The 21772-nt window shown below is 29.5% G+C and overlaps 4 protein-coding genes across 4 annotated transcripts; 2 read left to right on the top strand and 2 right to left on the bottom strand.

Annotated features, from left to right (window-relative positions):
- The first annotated feature begins 159 nt into the window (after positions 1–159).
- On the top strand, positions 160–3532 carry LOC119673140 (cuticle protein 63). The gene is made up of 2 exons (XM_038084374.1): positions 160–252; positions 2880–3532. Exons 1-2 carry the CDS (start codon positions 241–243, stop codon positions 3375–3377), a joined length of 510 nt encoding a protein of 169 aa, XP_037940302.1. The 5' UTR covers positions 160–240; the 3' UTR covers positions 3378–3532.
- A 1796-nt stretch (positions 3533–5328) lies between these two features.
- On the bottom strand, positions 5329–6029 carry LOC119663729 (cuticle protein 16.5). Its single transcript, XM_038073363.1, has 2 exons — positions 5939–6029; positions 5329–5870 (listed from the first exon to the last, which is right to left on the bottom strand). The coding sequence occupies exons 1-2, from the start codon at positions 5948–5950 to the stop codon at positions 5478–5480; spliced, it is 405 nt and encodes a 134-aa protein (XP_037929291.1). The 5' UTR covers positions 5951–6029; the 3' UTR covers positions 5329–5477.
- Positions 6030–14368: 8339 nt separating this feature from the next.
- Positions 14369–21462, bottom strand: LOC119678119 (cuticle protein 16.5-like). Its single transcript, XM_038089790.1, has 4 exons — positions 21402–21462; positions 20683–20889; positions 14953–14985; positions 14369–14889 (listed from the first exon to the last, which is right to left on the bottom strand). Exons 1-4 carry the CDS (start codon positions 21411–21413, stop codon positions 14413–14415), a joined length of 729 nt encoding a protein of 242 aa, XP_037945718.1. The 5' UTR covers positions 21414–21462; the 3' UTR covers positions 14369–14412.
- Positions 17236–17737, top strand: LOC119663816 (vitelline membrane protein Vm26Ab). The gene is made up of 2 exons (XM_038073442.1): positions 17236–17262; positions 17339–17737. The coding sequence occupies exons 1-2, from the start codon at positions 17251–17253 to the stop codon at positions 17714–17716; spliced, it is 390 nt and encodes a 129-aa protein (XP_037929370.1). The 5' UTR covers positions 17236–17250; the 3' UTR covers positions 17717–17737.
- Positions 21463–21772: the final 310 nt, after the last annotated feature.

The raw sequence follows: 21772 nt of genomic DNA, 5'->3' as shown, positions 1-21772 counted from the left end.
ATAAGAAACGTTATATAAAAATACTTTTGAGTTACAACAAATTTTTCATTAAAAAATCATTTCTTGTGCAATTAAGCAGAGCGCATTAATTTCTCGTTTGCACGCTGGCTTCTGTTGAAGTTTCTTGACTATAAAAACCGCCTGTCATCGAGTAAATGCAACACAGTCTACAATCACCGCAATCTTAACTATTCGAACAAGTCAAGTGAATTCTCCTCAAAAAAAATTTAAATCAACAAAATGTTCCAGTTGGTAAGTTCACTAAAGTGCATAAAATCAAAAAGTTACAAAGTGATATTTCATAAAGGATATAAACAGGATATTCTTCGGACTGCAAATAAAAAATGCTACTTTAGTGCTATAAAGTAGCATGTATTAGAATTCAATACTAGTGTACTATAAAAAAAAATAACTTGTAACAATAAAATGTGTGTGATTCTAAGGGTGATTTTATGTGTTTAATATAAAATTAAATAAGAATCGCAATATACTTTAAGTTGACGTTTATAATTATAAAATAAAAATAATATAATATTCCATCAATTAAAATATATATATAAGACTTTTGCAAACGTCATATCCTCTTTTTAAAAAATAAGTGTGTACTATAAAAATCATAATCAGATTATAATTCTTAATATATGATTTGGTGTCAAACAGCACTTTTACTACTTAGTGTGGGTTAACATAACATGAATAGTTGTGTTACTGATCGATGTCATTAGAAAAAACTTCGATATATAATATTACAAACAACTGACAAATTTATTTCTGTTAGGATTAATTTGAGAGTTGAGTATAGCGCCTTATATATATCCATATAAAGATATGTATATATCTTTATCACTGTATATTTATATATCTTTACATATATCTTCATATATTACATAACCCTTCAGCTGCAGTGTTTGTGTGCCTAAATAAAATGTCTTGCTGAAAAGTTTTAATTTTTTTCCATATTATAGGCATCCACATAATAATCCCTAGATCTCTGTGTTAATCCGTAAATACTATTTCGACATACCACAGAGCATTTCAGACATTCTTAAGAAAATCAATAACCAAGTGTTCTCTTCATTTTGTTTATTAATGAATTTATTGTATTTCTCACAATATACAAATCAGTATAACAAAGCGGTTTTAATATTTTAGGAGAATCGTACTACAAGGGGAGTAACAAATGTTCGCCTAGTTGGTTACAAAAAAAATAAATTAGCAAAAAAAAATGTTCAGAACCAAAAGATTCAGTTTTTGAAACAATCAACTAAATCGCATTTTCTTAGGTTTGGAACTTTGACACTAACTGTACTTATAATAATCAGGCTATCCTTCTTAGTGAGTAAATAGATTTTAATATTTGGGTGAACTCAGCGTTTTTATTCCGTAAGTGTGCATTTCATGTAAATATTATCAGCATGAGTATCAAAAAACAAGAAAAAACAACAACAAAAAGAATGTCTTAAAACTTTGCTATAAGTTTTCTAAGTAAGAATTAATAAAAATAATTATAACCAATACTGATTTTCTTTTAGACCTATACCTTCTTAGCATAAACATAAGATATGTGACAGGTATTTGTTATGTGACCAGGTCCACTATTCGACCTGGACAGGTCACATATATTTCTAATCCCTACCCGCTGAAGTTAAAAATGTTTATCAATAGAGCTCCCATAGAACTTTTTTAAATGCTTAGTAGACTTTATATGTATCCACTATAGATTTGTTTTCTTTGAAATAAACTTCTCTTTATACTACTATGAATTAAAGTTTCTAGTTGTGATATTTTTTTTCTTTTACACTAAATGTAATAGTATGTATACTATATATTATAATATACAACAACCAATATCTTCAGTAAACTGCTTACAAATAACATTTAATTATTTCTTTTTAAAATTGTAGTAAACAGTTCTCGAGTTAAAATTTATCTTCCTATCTCTCGCACTTTCGAACTTTATTAATACTATTTTTCCATGTGATATATATATCATATTACCAAATACAAGACACAAATATATAAAGTTCAAATATTAATTATTAAGCTTCATACTTATATTCTCGGGCAGAGACGATTGATAACTACTTATTGACTGGTTTGTGCTGAAAAAACATATATTAAGGTTAGCTCTGGGAATATTCGTCAACTCCGTTTTTGAATTTTGATTATACCATAGTTTTTTAAATTCCTAACAGAAGACACAGCCTTTCCACATTCACTTCTTTCTCCGATTGTCATTTCTTACATATATTTCGTTGTAGCATTATTTTTAATCGTCTTCACAATACACAGTACATATTTTCAAGCTTGAACCATTCTGCAGATAAGCCACATGTGTATGCTACAAAGTTGCTGTGAGGTCTCTGCATTAATTACATATAATATATACAGGATACTAGCTACTAGTGAAGCACAGCACTTGGGCCATGGCTGTTCTTAAGTGCTTCGAACTAACCCTAACTAAACAGAAGACATTTTGCCCTTCGAATAAAGCTCAGAATGTCAGCTTTTGAGGACATCCTTACCACGCTGCACTATAAAAAATATTTTTGAATTTTATTAAGAAGCTTAGACATGTCCTTTTTATTGATATGTTATTTTGAGACGCAACCGATATCCCATTTGTTGCGCCTCCAAGAACAGATATTTTTAACAGAATATATTAGTGGTTCTACTTAGCAATAAATAAAATATTTTTGATTATTTTACAATAATAAACATAAAAACGCGTATTATTTAGAAATCTCTTAAATAATTAGTATAAAATTATATATGTTTATATATACTATTAAATCCTTACGAGTTCTTAAATTGAATTAATTAATTAAATTTAAATTAATAAAATTCAATTTTATTTATTTTAAACATTTTCATTGCAGCTAATTCTTACAATTTCGCTTTTCTGTTGCTCCCAACTCGCTTCAGCTGGATTCATTGGTGGCTATGGTGGTTATGGTGGTTATGGTCTGGGACATGATTTGGGTCACTATGGTGGATATGGACATGGATTAATTGGTGGCCTTGGACATTATGGTGCTTTGGGTCATTATGATGGTTTAGGTCATGGACTTGTGTCTGCACCGATTGTGACAAAAGTTGCCGCACCTATTGTAACAAAAACAATATCAGCTGCACCAGTTATAACGAAAATTTCTGCTGCTCCAATTATTACGAAGACAATCTCAGCACCAATTGTTACTAAAACTATTGCAGCCCCTGCAATTTCACTTGGACATAGCTATGGCTATGGTTTAGGTCACGGATACGGTTATGGATTAGGTCATGGATTAGGATATGGTCATGGCTTAAGCTATGGACACAGTTTGGGTGGCTTATATGGTGGTTATGGACATGGCTATGGTCATGGAATATGGTAAGCAGCTGGTAATAGTGGCCTAGCGTTTGGCAAGCGAATAGGAGGACTAGGCGTTTAGTTGGTTTCATGGAAGACTGGTTTTTTAGTGGTGCGAAGTGCTAAATGTATTTTATTAAATTTTAATATTTTTATAATTTTACTTGAAAATTGCTAACAATTTTTACTATTTTTTTTTTATGAAACTATAAAAAATCATAAACAGTATCTACTATTCTTTTATAAAACTAAAGAAAATTATAAACTTTATATGAGTCTGCCGCAATAATATTGCGTTTATTGGAATATTATAAATAAATGACACATTCATATGTGTGGTAAATAAAAAAGTGTTTCAGTCACATTGAATAAATATATTCAATATATATACTATCTTTTATTAAAATTACCGATAAAATAAAATAATATAATATTATAATAGTAAATATGGCTCCATCCAAATATTTGTATAACATATTTTCAACTACATGAACCTACTTCTCTCTCTCTCTCATTAGGACAAGCATAATAAGAGACTTCTAGAGTGTTATTAATTCTTTATTAAATGGGAAAAAAATTCAGCTACATTCGTTTAGTTTGTTGATTTACTCATATAATCTTTATCTTGAATGGACTACCGAAAAATAATTATAATTATTATTTGAAGATAAATACACTCAATCAGAAATTGATTCAGAAAACCTAATCCGGTTGTACTATATATTGCTCGCTCGTAATTATTCAAATTTCATGTCCAATAATGAAGTTAACTGATTGGGATAGGAAATGGTACAAAGTAATGTATACTGCCATCATAAGTGGTTCTTGAAAGTTTTCTAATTTAAAATTTCCCTTAGCATACTCATATCATTCAATCATCTAATAATTGCTATTAAGAATACATATCAGTTAAATGTTATTAGGGAAAGTTTTTGGTAAGATTTTTTTTCAAATTGGCATTGCTTACTTTCGTTTGATATAAAAATTAAGATCTTAATAGCCACATAATTAACATATCTAATTAACGTTTAAAGTATTAATTAATTCCTTAATTAAAGATCTAATTATATAGTCATTATTCCTTGAAGTCTTCATTAATAGAACACTATATAGTTCTTCTGCTTCTATTAAAATTTTCTTTCAATTCTGGTACTTTTAACCGTTATACTTTAAATTTGAGGTATTGGCTGCGATCTAATATTGCTCTTCTCTTAATTAGATTTCAATACAGACTTCTGAATTCAGCTTTTATTGACATTGTAAGTTTGAGGAATATTGAAGAATATCAAAGAGGTGATAAACTAGCGGGAAGTCAATATGTCTTTAACAAAATGCTGTACAGTTAAAATATCTCTACACTACAAGAACAAGCTTACTGGCTTCTTGCATATTGAAGAACAGTTGGTTAAATTACAAATTCCTTAAAGACCGTGCATCATAATAATAATCAGACAGAAAAATCAAAACCATTTTCTTATTTTTTTGTCATGCCTTGCTCCTTTGAAGTAGAATAAGATATAGTCACCAGAGTTAACTACTTCAACTGGATGAACTGTCAAAAAAAATTATGATAGGTGTTTGGCAATAATCGAAACAGTTGTATGGTTTCATAAAAATTCAATTAATTAAAAATAATAAAATTTTGTTGTTGCAATTCACTCCTGTTCAAAAACCTCTCTACCGAAAACAATAGTTTATATTAAGAAAATAGTTTCTTTGTCATAATTTATGTGAAAGATTGCGATTATTCTTTAATTTCCTATTAGGTTGCTTGTCGTTCTATATATTTGAGATATAACTATCACCATGTAGGAAAAATTATAAATGTTTTACAAGTTCCTACCCTATCCTATTTTTTTAAAGACGATGTGTGTGTGTCAATAACTAACCCAGAACAGTAATATTTTTTGAAATTAGATTAAGTTCAAATGATTCCGTTTTTTTAACTTCTGCAATATTTAAGAGAAAAAACTACAAAATTTAACACTCCAAATGGTCACATAGTTTATTAAGAAAGACAATTGGAATTTTTAACAACGGATTCGAAATTTGGTAGTTTAACAAACGACGATAAGCATCACAAATTACCCAAAATTGCATTGCCACACAAAACACCATTCAACGTCTACCAACCATGAGCTAAAGCAGCACCATGTCCGTAACCATAACCAAGTCCCAATGGAGCATGAGCGATTGCTGGTGCTGCATATGAAAGGGCTGGGGCAGCATATGACTTGTAACCTAAGCCAAGTGGAGCCAAAGCTGGACCAGCATATGATTTATAGCCTAAGCCGAGTGGAGCATGCGCAATAGCTGGTGCTGCGTACGAAATCGCTGGAGCTGCAATTTTCGCTACTGGTGCTGCATAGGATACAGCTGGGGCTGCATAGGAAATAGCCGGTGCAGCATGTGCAACTGACAAAGCAGGAGCGGCATGTATACCACCAAGTAGAGCACCACCGCCAAGATATCCTGGTGCGGCTGTAGCGCTAGCGACAAGAGCCAAAGCAACGATCACCTATAAATTGTTATAGTTAGATGAATAGTCCTGGATTAAGTATAGAGCTGGCAACTGCAAATACTTACGAATTTGAACATTTTTATATTGTTTAGTTTTTCACCGGGAGTGTTATGCTGTGCACAAGAACTTGTGTATTTGATTGCTCAACTGTCATGTGCCGCATGCTTTTATACCAAAAACTTAGCTCAGAAGCATAAAGATTTGCAATTGCAACTTAAGTAGAAATATACTTTTACTTTTATTGAAGTCAGCACCACAAAAAGCTATTTTTTTTCTAACGAAGAGCAGAGCACCGCATAGACTCACTTGTGAGATTGAAACGCATTTGTAGGTTTGGTTGGTTGCAACAAACTCAGCTGCTCCGGCCAATACTATTCATGTAGTTGGTTCTCTGCTCTATAATAAATTTTTTGCCTTATTTTAATCATATTATAATATTTTAAATATTGTTTATGTGCTAGCATGACCGATATCTCATCATATGCATCCGATTGTTCGTGCTTCGAAAGATTTCGTATTGTTTCGCTGCAGTACGTGTGCAGTGCAGTGGGTACATAATCGCGTTTTGGGACAAATACACTTGATCGAGTACAATGCTACTTTCCTGGAAAACAGTAAATTGAATCAAAATCGATTACAAGTCGATAAACAGTTCATACAGTCACTACAAGCGAAGTCAAAGTGTTTCATTTTAAACCTATTGAACCTTTTGGACGAATGGGCGCCACTGTTGCCGCCACTCCTCTGATGTGGATTAAGAGCAAAACATTAAAGTCGACGGAGTAACAAAAAGTGATTATGTTAAGTAAATAAGGAAGTTATTATAAGGTAAAACATATGGTGTAGTATTTTGAACTTTGGACAAACATATTCATCAACTAATTAAAATAAGTAAAATTATTTATTTAATTTAAGAGACTATCTTTAAAAAAAGAAGATAAAAAAATTAGTGAAGAACATTTTTTTCCTTTTTAAATAAAATAAGTAAAACTATGATTGAAACTCAGTGTTTTGAGGTCTATTATATAGTTTAACTCCTTGGATTAATAAGTCATTAGAGGATTTAACTAATACGTTGATTTTGTGAAAGAAATTCTAGAAATTAATTATACTGTTTAATTTTTATAGTCGTTCTTCATTTATTTCTAGATAGTTTCCTTTGGGCAATATTTTTAGTGATCCTACTATATATTTTAGTATGAGATTTTTTTTCAACAACTTTTTACTATAAAATTCTGAACATATTTGCATCAGAAAGATGCAAATAGTTTCCATTTATTTTTTCATTTATTTCTAGATAGTTTCCTTTGGGCAATATTTTTAGTGATCCTACTATATATTTTAGTATGAGATTTTTTTTCAACAACTTTTTACTATAAAATTCTGAACTGGCAAGACCATGAAAGAGTTTGTTTTTTGTTCTTTATACTTAAGGTATTTACAATTTTTTTAATCAGCTTTAGAACTATTAAGACACATAACCAAGGGCACATAACTTTATAAGTAGAGTAGTAGTTTTATATTTTAGTTTTCTTTGATAGCAAATAAATAAACAATATATGGAATATTGTAAATAGCATACTTTATTCTATTAATTCTTTATATATTTATGCCGTATAAAGACTTAAATATTAAATTGCACTAATTTACTGTCCAATGGGCGAGTATACCGATTGAATAAGGAACCCTTAATACCGATATTCCCAGGTATAAAAAACATAAAACTCTACAAAGTGGCTTCTCAGTTTAGAAGCGTATCCCACGATTATTATCGATATGCGAGTCATCGCAAAAAAAGAGCAAGACAAAGATACTTAAACAAAATATTTAAATATGGTATAACATAGTCTATAGTAAATATTTTTTAAACGTGATAGTAGCGCCTTTTTTCCATATTTTCGAAAAAATTGATATATATATTTATTATTGATAGATATTTACAATAGATGGACGTATAGGACAAAAGCTTATAAAAATGAATCTTAATCAGAAAAGAATGAATCTATTCGTGATACATGAGATAACTTACACCTCACTTACTTACTGACTGTAGTTCTCTTTTCCTTGTGAAGCATAAGACCTCAACTGATACCTTAAAGACATAAAAAGGTAATGTATTTACAATTTTATCCAAAAATTTGAACATTCGTAAGTTGCTTCCAAACTGGATGCCAAGTCTATGAAAATGAGTTCTTTACAAGCTAAAATACCGATTTTTGTGGTTATATATTGAATGAGTCACTTTTCTTCTGCTTTTTCACAAACCATACTCTCCATATCTGACTCCAACGACTAATAATATTTTGCAAACATCAAAATATGCTTCAGGATGACAATTTTGTTTAAATGGTGAAATGATTGTCGAGATTGAGATAGAAACGTTAGAATAAATGTATCACCTTTAAAGGATGAATAATATCGAATTTTTAAAAGAAAATTTGTTTTCCTTTAGCTAGGCCGGAAACTTATGGGGTGATATGGTAATATATAGTATAGAATTTTATCTCTCGAAGCATGTGATGCTAATAATTTAATCAAAAATTTGCTAATAGCGGATTCAATAGAACTGTATAATTGAGAGAGGAACTCTTATCTAAAAAAGTAAAAGCTTATTGTATTTTGCAGATCAATGATTGGAGATGATGACAAATATGGTTTTTATCTAGAGAGTTACTAGCTCAGATGAAAAATATACTATGAACATAATCAACTATAAATTTATTGGATAGAAACAGTGAATATTTTCGATTTTATTAGTGGACCTAAGAATTGTACCTTGAAAAGAAATGAATAACCGCAAATTGATATTCAAAACCAAATAAATTTGAAATGCTTGATTTAGTTCAATAAATTTTACAACAATTTGGAATTTTTTATTTGATTTCATTTAGTCAGAGTAAAATCATCTCATAGAACTGAAAATTAATAAAATTTTGTAAAGTGCACTTTAGCGTAACTTATAATTAAGATAAGTGCTGTTTGAAAAAAAATCTTAACCGGATCCGAACGAAAATGATACGGTTGTGGAGCCCGCGTTAAGAATGATTGACTTCGATGTGGAACAATCGCCAAGTGTGTGTAGAAATTAAAAATTCTAAATTAATGCAAATTGCGACATGTTACGCAGTTGCCTCACATGTGCAATTATTAATTTTGCATATAGCATTTTTAAGCAACGCACTGCTGCAATTTACAATAACCAATTTTGTGGTAATTATTTTTTTTTCAATATATTACCAAATTAGCCGTGTTATTGAATATCGTAAATACTTGACAGCCATATTTTTTAATCGCTTTTTGGCCAATATTTCAATTGCATTTTCACTCTGGGGCAGCACACAAAAGAATCACAAGTGTTGGCCGAATTTGTAAGTTTAATGTTAAAAATTCTCATTATTTATTCTTTGGATCTCAGGTGATCTTGTGGTGCGTGAAGCATTTGCTGCAATAATGCAAATGGCAAAAAAAAAAAAATAGCAAAAAATTATATCAAATTTTCAACTCGCAAAACAATTCGAACCGCATAAACGAGGAGTTGAACGCCATCGAACTGCTGCGGAACGCCCATTGTTTCATTATCGCAATATTTTATGTTGCATTGACTTGAATTGGCTTGGATTATAAATTATTCGAATCTTGAGTTATGATTGGCAATAATTGCATCCAAAGTGCCAATGGCAAACACACGATATATGATAGGATTTGTGGGTATTAAATTGTTAGGCTTTTCTGTCCTAGTTATTTTGAAAATATGAGCATGTCAGTTTTAATGTAAGTGAAAAACTTTGAACTGCTTATACAGTTAAGAGCCCACAACTGGTTCAGAGTATTGCATTTTACCTCTCAAGTTGATTTGAAATAAAATCTTATCCAACTTTAACCATATGACAAGAATAAGGAAATATCAGAAATATCAGATGTGACATATTAATGCTCAACGAAATAAAAGAAATAAAATGAAAGTAAATCAAAACTGGTTAATTTATTAAAGAATTGAATATATAATTAACACAATAGTTATTTTTGTAGAGGAAAAATTAAAAAAAAAATAAATAAATTTGAATTAGATACTTTACAACTAATTTTCTACTTTACTTTAGAAACTCAAATATTGTCACTGAATTTAAAAATATATTGCTGGCATATTATACACACAAATATATTTTTACATACACATATATTTATATTTTGTTAGCAAAGAATATAGATATATAATGAAAATGTATAATAGATAATGTATAGATAATATATATGTAATATATACCATCCAAATAGGTAGGACCAACTAATGTAAAGCATCGCCAAGGAATATTGTATATATATACACGTATATGTATTCGTTCTTTTACACACACACACACACATATTCTGTACCTACTTGGAACATATAATGCCAAAAAAAATGATTTTTTGCAACGACTTTCCTTTATTTCAGATGAGATCAAGAAAATTACTGTAAAGTATATACATATACAAGTAATATATAAGTGTATGTAAGTTATAAGTATATATATATGTATATGTAAATAAATGTGAGTATATATGTATATACTAGTACATATGTATTGCTGTTTATTTATGTATAAGTATATGTACAACTGTTCCTTTAACTCCTACTCGGAACATGTAGCGTCAAAACACATTTTTGTCAGCGGAAACAATTTTTTTCTAGGGCTTCGAGTGCATGTTAATATAGATCAAATGATTTCTTCTCCTTCTCTGTTGAACGATGTCAACTGAAGATCACCTGCTTATGCGAAGATCTACTTATACAAAATATTTTGAATTGTTTATTAATGTTGTAGACACATATCTTCAGTAAATCAGAATTTGTTATTTTACGAGACCAGAAAAATCGAGTAATATGGAATAGATAATAATATAACCCGTCGGTCCTTATATTTGTGTTTATATACGATGTTAATACATATCTTTAGTAAGTCAGATTTTATTATTTTACGAGACCAGACAAATCGAGTTATGCGGAAAAAGATAATAATATAACCCGTCGGTCCTTATATTTGTGTTTATATACGTAACATAATGTGAGGACTTATGCTGTTATTTTGCCAGTACGGACTCGCAACGTAGTAAGACTTAACTATATTAATGCATCACATGTGAGGCTGTTAAATTAATAATCCATTAGCATGTCCAGTATGTAGGTTGCTAGCCATTAAACCTCGCTTAATGAAGATAGTGCTATCTGTATTTCTAAAACATATTGGTCTGTTGCTAACAGTAATAAATAGTTTTTAAGAAAAAAAATGTATAATATAACGCGAGATATAGATACAAAACCCATCTGTTGGGAAAATAAAGGATTTTTCAATTTAATAAACAAATTTTGTGGACTATATGAATTGATGAAAAATTTTTCTTTTTATTTTTATTTTTTTGATAATTTTTGCTATATATTTTCTCTTCTATGATATTTTTTTTATTACAAAAAATACATAAGTTATACATTTCCTCTTCATTTTTTTTATTAATAAATGTTATTTATTGACTTATGGCTTAGGTATTTTAACTCATGAAGACAGTTAACACAGAGTCATTATCATGTGATTATTTCTGAGTTACAATAAAATAATAAAGAGTCAGTAAATAAGACTATACTATATTACGCGACCAGCTGAACTTAATAATACGAAGGAAATATTGATAAGGTACCTCGTTTTCAGCAAAGCTACTTTCACGGTAATATAACCCTATAACCTATCAGACTTAATATTTGAGTTTAAATGTGCCTAATTTAGTTGAGAGACTTACGTTACCACTATGGATTCTCACCATAAGAACGCTTACGTAAAACTAAAATTTAATTAGTTTCTATGATTAGTTGAGAGACTTTTACCACTATGGATTCTCACCATAAGAACACTTAAGTAAAACTAAAATTTAATTAGTTTCTATGATACTAAAAAACAGTATAATAAGATTTCTGTACATACAATTGATGTTATCTGTAATAAAAATTAGTACTATATCAATAATGGAATTCTAAGGCATCAATTTGCTAAGAGATGGGAAAATAATCATTAGCAAAAATCTAAATCCAAGTTTGAGTGGCACATGTATTAGTTAACGTATTGATTTACAAAATGTGGGAAAATTTATTAAAAGTCAAAATCTTGACCTGCTGTTAAAATGCCTAAAATGAGTAATATTGTCTTAATTATATAGCATCGAATCAATCCAGCAGATTTCTGCATATATTAATACATTAAATAAAGTAAACAAAGTCGCCATAATAACTCGGAAAAATCTGAGGTAAATCAGTTAAAAACTTAATTTAAAAACGTGAAGTGAAGTTAGAAGCATTGAGCATGCAAAACACTTCATTTCGCTTCAAACTTAATGAAGTTTCTAGTCGGGTGGAGTTAATTAATTGTGGTGCGAAGTTCTGCACTTTAAAATTAAATTAAAAATAAATTAAAGAATTATTATAAAATATTAAATGATAAAGCCTTTCGTAGTTTATTGATGTTAACTAAATCGCCAACACAACTAATCAGACGCCGCCGCCAATGTGAATTAAATTATTTTCATTCAACTTCTTTCGTAGGTAAAAAAAAAAATAATGAAAATTGTTCACCGCCGAGTTCTCCACCAAAGCACTGGGAAATACTTAGGCGGTCTTAGCTTTATTGCCGCTGCTGTTGACTTCAATAAATTTAAGTTGGTTTAATAAAATACATAATTGCTATAGAGCTATTTACTTGGTTAAGATATACAATAATATAAGAAAATTATTAAAAGCGTGATCAATTCAAAAAATTAAATAACAACAAAATTAGCTCTACTTCCACTCAATGCACAGATACTTTTATATACAAAGGCCGCCGGTTAATTATACGTCACCACTTCAGGGTGCGGTTAAAGACTCACACCGTCACTTTAGACAAATAAACAAGGAAAACTCTATGGAAACGAAAATCGCAATGCAACGGTTTTAATTAATTTTAGGTTTTTAAGGATGGTCAATGTAATTGCATAATGAAGCGTACGCTACGTGTCTACAATTACATGGTCTCTTTGTCTCTAATAGATACTTAAGTGTAATTACTATTTTAGTAAGGAAATTAGTTCAATTAGTGAAGTAATTAGAAATGAGAACATATGTTTTAGATTATATTTAAATTTTTCCATTGTAAGAATAAGAAAATGAGTTTATGTTTTGTTTAGAATATTCAACAATATTGGAAATATTTTTTTTTGTTTGCTTAAACGCATTAAAATCATTTTTAAAAAAATGACTAGAATAAAGAGAATGATGTTTTTCTGCACTCGCATAAAAACCCATCTTCCTAAAGTTCCGACAGCTATAGCACAGTTGTAAATATATGTTAACTCGATATGACGGAAGCAAATATACCCATTGTTTGGATCAGAAAACTTTTTTTTTGAACTTTAATAAATACCCGCTATTAATACCCGCGATAGGGGAATCGAGTCAAGAAGTAAACAAAAGAGATCGTCCAACAAATACTGTCCAAAATCATAGGAGACTTAAGGCTCAGTTGGTACATACCGTAAGATGCTTATTATATCTATAACTCGTGTCATAACTGAGTTAAGGCTCAGTTAGTCGGTATGTACCGTAAGAACTTAAACGAACTTAAGTCAAAGCGAAATGCACATGTATGTTTGGTTGTGAATTTTGCTTTCGCTTAAGTTCATTCAAGTTCTTATGGTACGTACCGAGTAACTGAGCTTTAACTCAATTATAACACAAGTTAGGAGAAACCAGATGGACACATTTTCGTCCACATCAAGTTTTGAGCTGTATATGTAAATCTTAAGCATTCAATTCGAATTACATACTGCTTAGCTCTGTTTACTCTTGTAGAAATGTGAGTAGAGAATTTGTGTGCTCACATGGGATAGATTAGAAGAAAGTTCACTGCTATAGATGCTAGGAGAGATGAATATGTTAAAGTTTAATAGTACAGAATATTCTGTGGTTTTTCTGGAACGATTAGAATGTGATTAAAATGTCTGTTTTAAAATTTTCACGGCATCACAATTTCCTATTATTTGTGTATAAGGAAAAGAAACCGTACAGTCTGCAACTAAATTGTATATTCCAATAGCGAAAGCATGACGTTATCTCCTCCGAAATAATATTGTATAGGGAGCAAATTTACTTGCTTTTAATTTATAAATGATTTTAACTTACATAAATTTGAGCATATTTTGGCTCACTCCGATTAAACGGAATTCTAGAAAACCAACACAATACATCGTCGAAAAATCGAAGATTACCTAAGTACAAGCTGAAGACCATAAGTCTAGCAAAACGTCTCACAGAATATGGCACATACTAAAAAATAGAGGAAAATAGCGATTCTTGAAAGGAGCACATAATATAAAAAAAAAAGAAAAATAGCGATCATTGAAAGGAATAAAGGAATAAAGTTTACTACTTTTAGATTTTGAGCCAATTTAAACAGAAATAAATTTTACTTTGACCATTTCATTATATTTTGTTCTATTTTATTCATCGATCCGTCATTGCCTAATTAAAAACTATAAATTATTTCTTTACAACAGTAGCAACAGCTGGAGCCGCGGAATATACAGCTGGAGCAGCAGCAACAACAGGAGCGGAAGCCACAGCTGGAGCAACTGAATAAGCGGCAGGCACAGCTGAAGCAACTGAATAGGCGGCAGGAGCAGCAGCAACTACTGGAGCGGCAGCATAGGCAGCTGGGAAAGCGGCAGAGTGTTGTACTGAATGAGCAGTGTAGCTGCTAGCATACGGTGCTACATAGGGAGCATAACCAGCGGTGTAAGCAGCAGCAACTGGTGCAGAGTAAGCCAAAGGTGCAGTGTATGCAGCAGCAACTGGTGCAGTGTAAGCAGCAGCAACTGGTGCACTGTAAGCAGCAGCAACTGGTGCAGAGTACGCCAAAGGTGCGGAATAGGCAACGGCGGCTGGTGCAGCAGCTAATAAAGCGGGCTTAGCAGCACCCAAAGCACCAGCGAAGAGAGCCAACATGCAGACAGCGAACTAAAATTATATAATTATTATATAAATTTTTAAAGGATAGAAAAATAAAATAGTTTATATTACCAATTTGAACATTTTGTTTAATTTTTGTTTAATTTTTTTGAAATGCTTTCAAAATGTTTTACTTTTGGTTAATGCTAAGAATTTTACGAAATTTTAGCTTTTATACACAATTTTTTCGTTAATTATTAATAGTTGCCAAATATTTTGCTTATTTTTTTGTTTAATTTCAATCACATCCTTGATCAATTTTTTTTAATACTGAATTATTTTTATTTAGTATGCAGAGGTGACGATCAGCTAAGAGTCATTAAACTGAATAAAAGATTTCTTAGCACAAAATTTGCATTACTTTGTACTAAATCACGTAAATACAAAACAGTCATGGTCAATGATTAAAATTCAGTATGGAAGACCAAAAGATTTAATCGTATATTAATACTTAAAAAAAATCGAAAGTCATATAATAAGTTGTATGATTTAATTTAATGAGTTAAAAGTGTTTTCGAGTAAAAGAATAAAAGAATTTTGAGAGAAATTGCATTCAAATATTAAAAACAGGGTGTTTTCTAACAAAGTGTCATGAATGTAATAGCTGATTCTAAAGTCAAAAATATAAATAAAGTTATGTGAATGTCAGTCTATTTTAATATGATTCGTGCCTCCATTTCAGGATCCAGCATCGTACATTTGTGCCCCTTTCTTAGAAAACCGCTCGCATATAATTCTTTTATCCTTTCTTATAAAAAGTATTTCGTTATATAGTGCCTAATTTGTAATTTATTAAAAAATAAAAAAAATATACGTATTATTTTCTATTTTGTAATTAATTTACTTACTTTAATAAAACACCATAGTTTTATAAACATTACAGTTTTGATAGGTTAGTTTTCTTTTTTATACATAGAAAGTAGGCTTGTTATATGCTACATAGTTCCACGGATTAATATTGGTCAGAAAGATTAAGGCTTAAATTTAAAGTAATCTCATTCACATAATTAATAAAATATATTAATTATGTGAACAGAACATATGATAAACACTCTTATCTTTTCTTTTCACACAGACATAAATAAAAAAAAAGTTCAATCAAGTTCCCTAATATTGAACAAAATATTTCTATCTCATAAAAATATTCTCATATCTCGTTGTAAAACTTTTTTTCTATGTAGTTTTGATAATCCTTTCATGACACTTTTTCAATTTTTATTTCACTACGGCTTTTTGTTAGTTTTACTGAGGCTATACGATCGTACCAGATAATGCCTAGAAATAATTTTTTAACCAATTTTTCACCTTACAGCAATGTTTTTCGAAACATTTGTAAACCTAAATATGGGAACATTCTTAAATATGGTTATATTATATGAATTTTTAATAAATATTTTATTTTTTAAATAGATTGTCCAGACAGACATTTAAAAAAATTTTTTGAAAATAAAAAATTTAAGGAAATATTTTATTTTTTATTTTATTTAATCCTGAATATTTATTCCATTGTTCAAAAAGTTAATACTATCGAATGTTGCGTTCTAGCATTGTCTTTAGCCCATGCTTGACTATTAAAAAGAATATTTTATTTTCTTCTACGAAGGCTGATAAAAAAAATAAAACTTTTAATAAAATTCGCATCTCTTAAAGACAATACATATATTTTAAAATAAATGATAATATGGTTTAATACCATTTATTGAAAAAGTTGGAGAAGTAGTGACTTTCTCAATATATGGTTTGGAACAGATGGTTGTTACTTAGACTTAGATTTTTAATATTTATGCATTAAAATCTAAACTTAATAGAAACACATATTAATATAAAATTATATAATATAGTAATTTCGTGATGAATATATGATGTTTTATGTTTATCTTATAAGATCTTAATAAAAACTATTAAATATGCATTAATTCATGTAACAATTCATTGTAACAGTTTTACTCCACATGTTTGTACTTCCGAATTTGACAATCTTTTTAAAGTATGCCATAATCAATATCATTACTATAATTAAAAAACTAAAAATGTTAAAATAAAACCATTTATAAAATCAGTCAAAACATATACCATATGTACTAAACTTACAAAAGTCTTTTTGGACACACAACCATAGCACTAAAAACCCAAAAATTTAATGATTAAAAGCACGCAAAATTTTGAACTTGAAACTCAACAAAGGTCTTGAAAGGTAACGTAGACGTGTACTGTCATTGTCTTTTTTTTATTTTATGTCATGAATCATTCCCTATTACCTATAGTGTTAAAAAAACTGTATAAAACCCAATGATCGCTAGCAATCAACATCAAAAACTAAAGTAACTTCCAATATTACAAACAATTCAACGCAAAACAAAATCAAACAAAATGTTCAAATTGGTAATTTTATATATATTTCTTTCCTTATCCTTTAAATTGTCATATAATATATAATATATAATATATATAATTTCAGTTCGCTGTCTGCATGTTGGCTCTCTTCGCTGGTGCTTTGGGTGCTGCTAAACCTGGCTTATTAGCTGCTGCACCAGCTGCTGTTGCCTATTCCGCACCTTTGGCTTACTCTGCACCAGTTGCTGCTGCTTACACTGCACCAGTTGCTGCTGCTTACAGTGCACCAGTTGCTGCTGCTTACACTGCACCTTTGGCTTACTCTGCACCAGTCGCTGCTGCTTACAGCGCCGGTTATGTAGCACCATATGCCAGTAGCTATATTGCCCATTCAATACAACACTCTGCTGCTATTCCAGCTGCCTATGCTGCCGCTCCAGTAGTTGCTGCTGCACCAGCTGTATACTCCGCTGCTCCAGCAGTAGCTGTTCTTAAAAAATGAAAAGGAAGAAACTAAATTTCGTAGATAAAGGATTAGATAATTGAACTGAACAAATAAAGTAATTAAAAACTTAAAAATACATTAATTTTTTAATATGTTTATATATTTGTATCTGGTACACAAGTGTTCTACATATTCATTTCTATAGATTTTGTTCAAATGAATTTATGGTCAAATGTATATTTATTAGATAGACAGTTTGATTTCCTCTTCTCTATTTCATTTTTTTCAGTAATTTAAACAGTTTAAACTAAAATATATACTTGATAGTCATTATCGTATATTATTATTAGAAATATTATATACAAAGCTTTTAAAACAAAAATAAGTTCTGAAGTGACTCAACTTGAAGAAATTTTTCCCTTAGATACTTCATATTAAGTATTATATGACTTTTTATATAATAAAACAAAAATGTTTTAAAGTGCGATGCATCCATTAATGAATCACATAATCTGTATCTTATAATCATACGATTTCTATTACTGTGAATCCGAAACTTGAGACACTTTGTAAACAGACTTTAAGTATAGGAAAAATTTAAGAATTATACGTCTTTAATCCACATTTTGTTAAATAAAAGCTGCGTTGTTAATGTCTGGTTTTTAGAACGTAAACAAATGCTAGATAAACAAACAGTTTTTATTGATAAAATATGATGAGGACATAGATATATGAGTAATTGTAATTATTTAAAAATGACTGTACAGCTGCATAAATGCTCATTATTTGTTATTTTATCTTATATGTATTAGTACTAAGATTTTATACAATAAACTGTACTAAATATTTTTTCCAAGCAAATAGCATTTTGTCTGTCCCATATAAATTAATATTTTATCATGGTACACATACACGAAACACCAAGGTAAAAATCAAAAATGATATCAGCCTATAGATTCAACGAAAAAAACAATCTTACTTATAAATGATTTTTAAAGTTAAGTAGGTGGTTCAGAAAAGAAAACCTTACCCAACAAAAATAAATCTTGATTTACAAATCTCTTAAGAATCTCTGATATGTTTTATGACAAAACACTTTTGATAAAAAGAAACAGGGATGGCAGATAATTATAAGTATATGAAACCAGAATTTTTCGAAAGATCAAGAGTGTGACCAACCTACGTTCCTGCCAATTTACACAAGAAGCTTAATTATATGAGGTATCCTACAATGTCGAGATCTTTTTTGGTCTTCGAAACCTTTCGTGCTTCCATAAAAAATCTATAGAGTCACTATACTCGTTTGTGGAAAAAGCTGTAGAGTAGGTCCATATATTGAAAGAATTAAGTGATTCTGTTAATTTATATGATTCAGTATTCGCTGGTGGAAAAAAATGAAACGATGAAATGAAAAATGATCTGACATTAATTGGCATTACCCACTGCCGACAGCAAGTCGGTGTTGCTTAACAAAGCCTACTAGACTCAGTTAAAAACGATACAACTTTATAAACGCCGAAAAAGTAAGTATTATATAACAGATTCCGTAACTGTCTCATCTAATTCAAAAGATATAAAATGTACACAACAGTCAATAAATCAAAAAAAACTGCATGTATGTTTGGCCATAACAACACGTTATTGGGTTTTATCCTAAGGTAGCACTCCTGTCGGGGTTCCTTTACTGTGAACGAGTCTTCTCTACTTTCGAACATCAGATGCAGTTACGACTTTTTAAATTTGACCACTTCACTAGAAATCACGGAAACATCTTATTTCTCCAATTGTTACTGCAAATACATTTTATGCTGAAGCATCGTCATTCATTCTAACGATAACACTTAGCCATTTAACGATATCACGAAACAATCGAAGTCGCTGAATGTTATATCGCAGAATGACATCAATTTCTTGTTAGTGCAACTATTGTCTTATTCGGAATAATGACAACTAGGTGATTGTGGCTACTGGAAGGCAATCAAATATCGCTATGCTCCATTAATATCGATAAGTTTCTTGTTAGAAGCTCTAACATAATGGCTTTATGCTTTCGCTGAGCACTCAAAAGTAAAATTACAAAAAAACTGACGTAAGCACTATAAACGTACTTTACACTGCTACCAACTTATTTTAATGAAATTATGGCGATCTGCTTTACATTAATATTTTTTGTAATTTACAAATTTGGATCACTTTGTACTGAGAATAAAAATTGATATCATAAGAAGTTTAAGAAGCACAAAAAGACTGGATTATGCAATCTTCCTTCCAATAAGTTATAGATAACTTTATAACATAAACCATTTAAATTTTTTTTTTAAATACTATAACATTTTGACTGTATTATAAACTTGTACTTAATTTAATTGTCCCTAACTCATTACGAGAGATGTCAAAAATGTTGAAGAACGATCTCAAATCATATTTAAATGTTTACATCAAAATAATTAATACTAAGAAACACTCTTAGGCACTTTTATATAAAAAAATAATTATTAAAGAAAAATAGTGCTAGCAACAAGCAATTTACTGCTACTATTTAATGCTATTAACAGAACTGTATTCTTTTGTTGAATTAAAGTTTTGATTTTAAAGAATAATTACAAAATATTACTCATTTTCTGTAAATCTTCATCTATATTCCGTTTCAAAGAGCATAGAAGTAATGGCGTTAAATAGAGCGAAAGACTCTATTTTACACCATATGTTGCAAAAAACTAAAGTACAGCCTAACCAAAAAGTTAAAAATACAATAGTCACTACACTAAACAATTAGTACTTAGTATTTCTATCACATGCAAAAATAATTAAAACCCAATGAATTAGTGTTTATAATATTGATCGTTTTTTTATTGTTTATATTTAAGAAAAAATATAGATATAAAAAATAAAATTTGTATTAACAGTAATTATATATCATATTAGAATTAATATTTAACATATTAAAGAGTATATTCGGTCTGGTTGGAGTATGGAATTGTATCTGAGGTGGTCCTTGTGATAACGAAAGTCAGTTCTTAAACATAATAAGGATAAGCAGAGTATGCAGCAGAATAAGGATATGCGGAGTATGCAGCTGCATAAGGAGCAGTATAAGCGGCGGAGTATGCTGCAGTGTAAGGCGAAGCAGCAACTAATGGAGCTGAATAGGCCGAGTATGCGAATGGACTAGCCACTAATGCTGGCTTGGCAGCAACGCTAGCAATAATTGCAAATAAGCAGATAGCAAACTGTAAAGGAAGAAATAAAAGGTTATATATATACCTATGTAAATAATTTATTAAACAAATCATTATAAAATTTAATAAACCATAAGTATTCACACATCACAAATTTATAGTGAAAAATTTTATTTCAATAAATTAATTACAATTTCTTTAACAAGTACAATATATGGTAGTTTTTGGAATTTTTATTTGTTTATTATGTCTCGTTTATGTATTAATTATTTTATGTATTAAATAGTGTTAATTTATTTTGTATATGTATATTATTTTTTATAATTTTATATATTTATTTTTTTATTTTTTATATTTAGATTTTATATTTTATATTTATTTTATTAAATTTAAGTTAATATTTAATAGCACACTTCATCAAAGAATTTAATTTTACTAATTTTTTTAACTTGATTTAATAATTTCTTTAATTTTTTTTATTAATAATCATATTTTATTTTTCACTTTTAGTTAATACTATTTCAAATCCTTTTTAAACTATTAAGTAATCCTTAGGCACTTACGAATTTGAACATTTTGTATTTCAATTTTATGTTTCAGTTGATTACTTGAAGAAGTTCTATGAAAACTGTTGCCTACTTCATATTTTGTAGTGAATTTATATACAAAATATTTCGAATCAAACCTTCAAAATTATATGAAACCCTAGGAATCGTCTCATACTAATTTCAACTTAATTAAAATTCATGCCAATGCATCTACTGTCATGTTCTACTGCCAATTTTTGAAATAGTTTTGCATATGAGTAACTTAAAAAAAAAAAATAAAAAATCAATTTATTGACTCAAAGGTTGAAGCTAATGGTCACATACATCAAAGGCATTCAGAATTCAATGCAAAATATTTTAACACTTTTAATATCATTTATATTTAT

Source organism: Teleopsis dalmanni, chromosome 1, assembly GCF_002237135.1.
Source record: "Teleopsis dalmanni isolate 2A chromosome 1, ASM223713v2, whole genome shotgun sequence".
Classification (NCBI taxonomy): Eukaryota; Metazoa; Arthropoda; class Insecta; order Diptera; family Diopsidae; genus Teleopsis; species Teleopsis dalmanni.
The sequence above is the reverse complement of the archived record's forward strand: the minus strand, read 5'-3'. Positions and strand labels throughout refer to the sequence as shown.

Excerpts from the sequence above, each read along its gene's own strand:
- LOC119678119 (XM_038089790.1), bottom strand. Across the intron at positions 14,986-20,682 it reads ACTCTGCTTATCCTTATTAT|ATTAAACAAAAATTAAACAA; the intron begins GTTTAAGAACTG and ends CATTTCAAAAAA. Across the intron at positions 14,890-14,952 it reads TAAACAAAATGTTCAAATTG|TTCGCTGTCTGCATGTTGGC; the intron begins GTAATATAAACT and ends ATATAATTTTAG.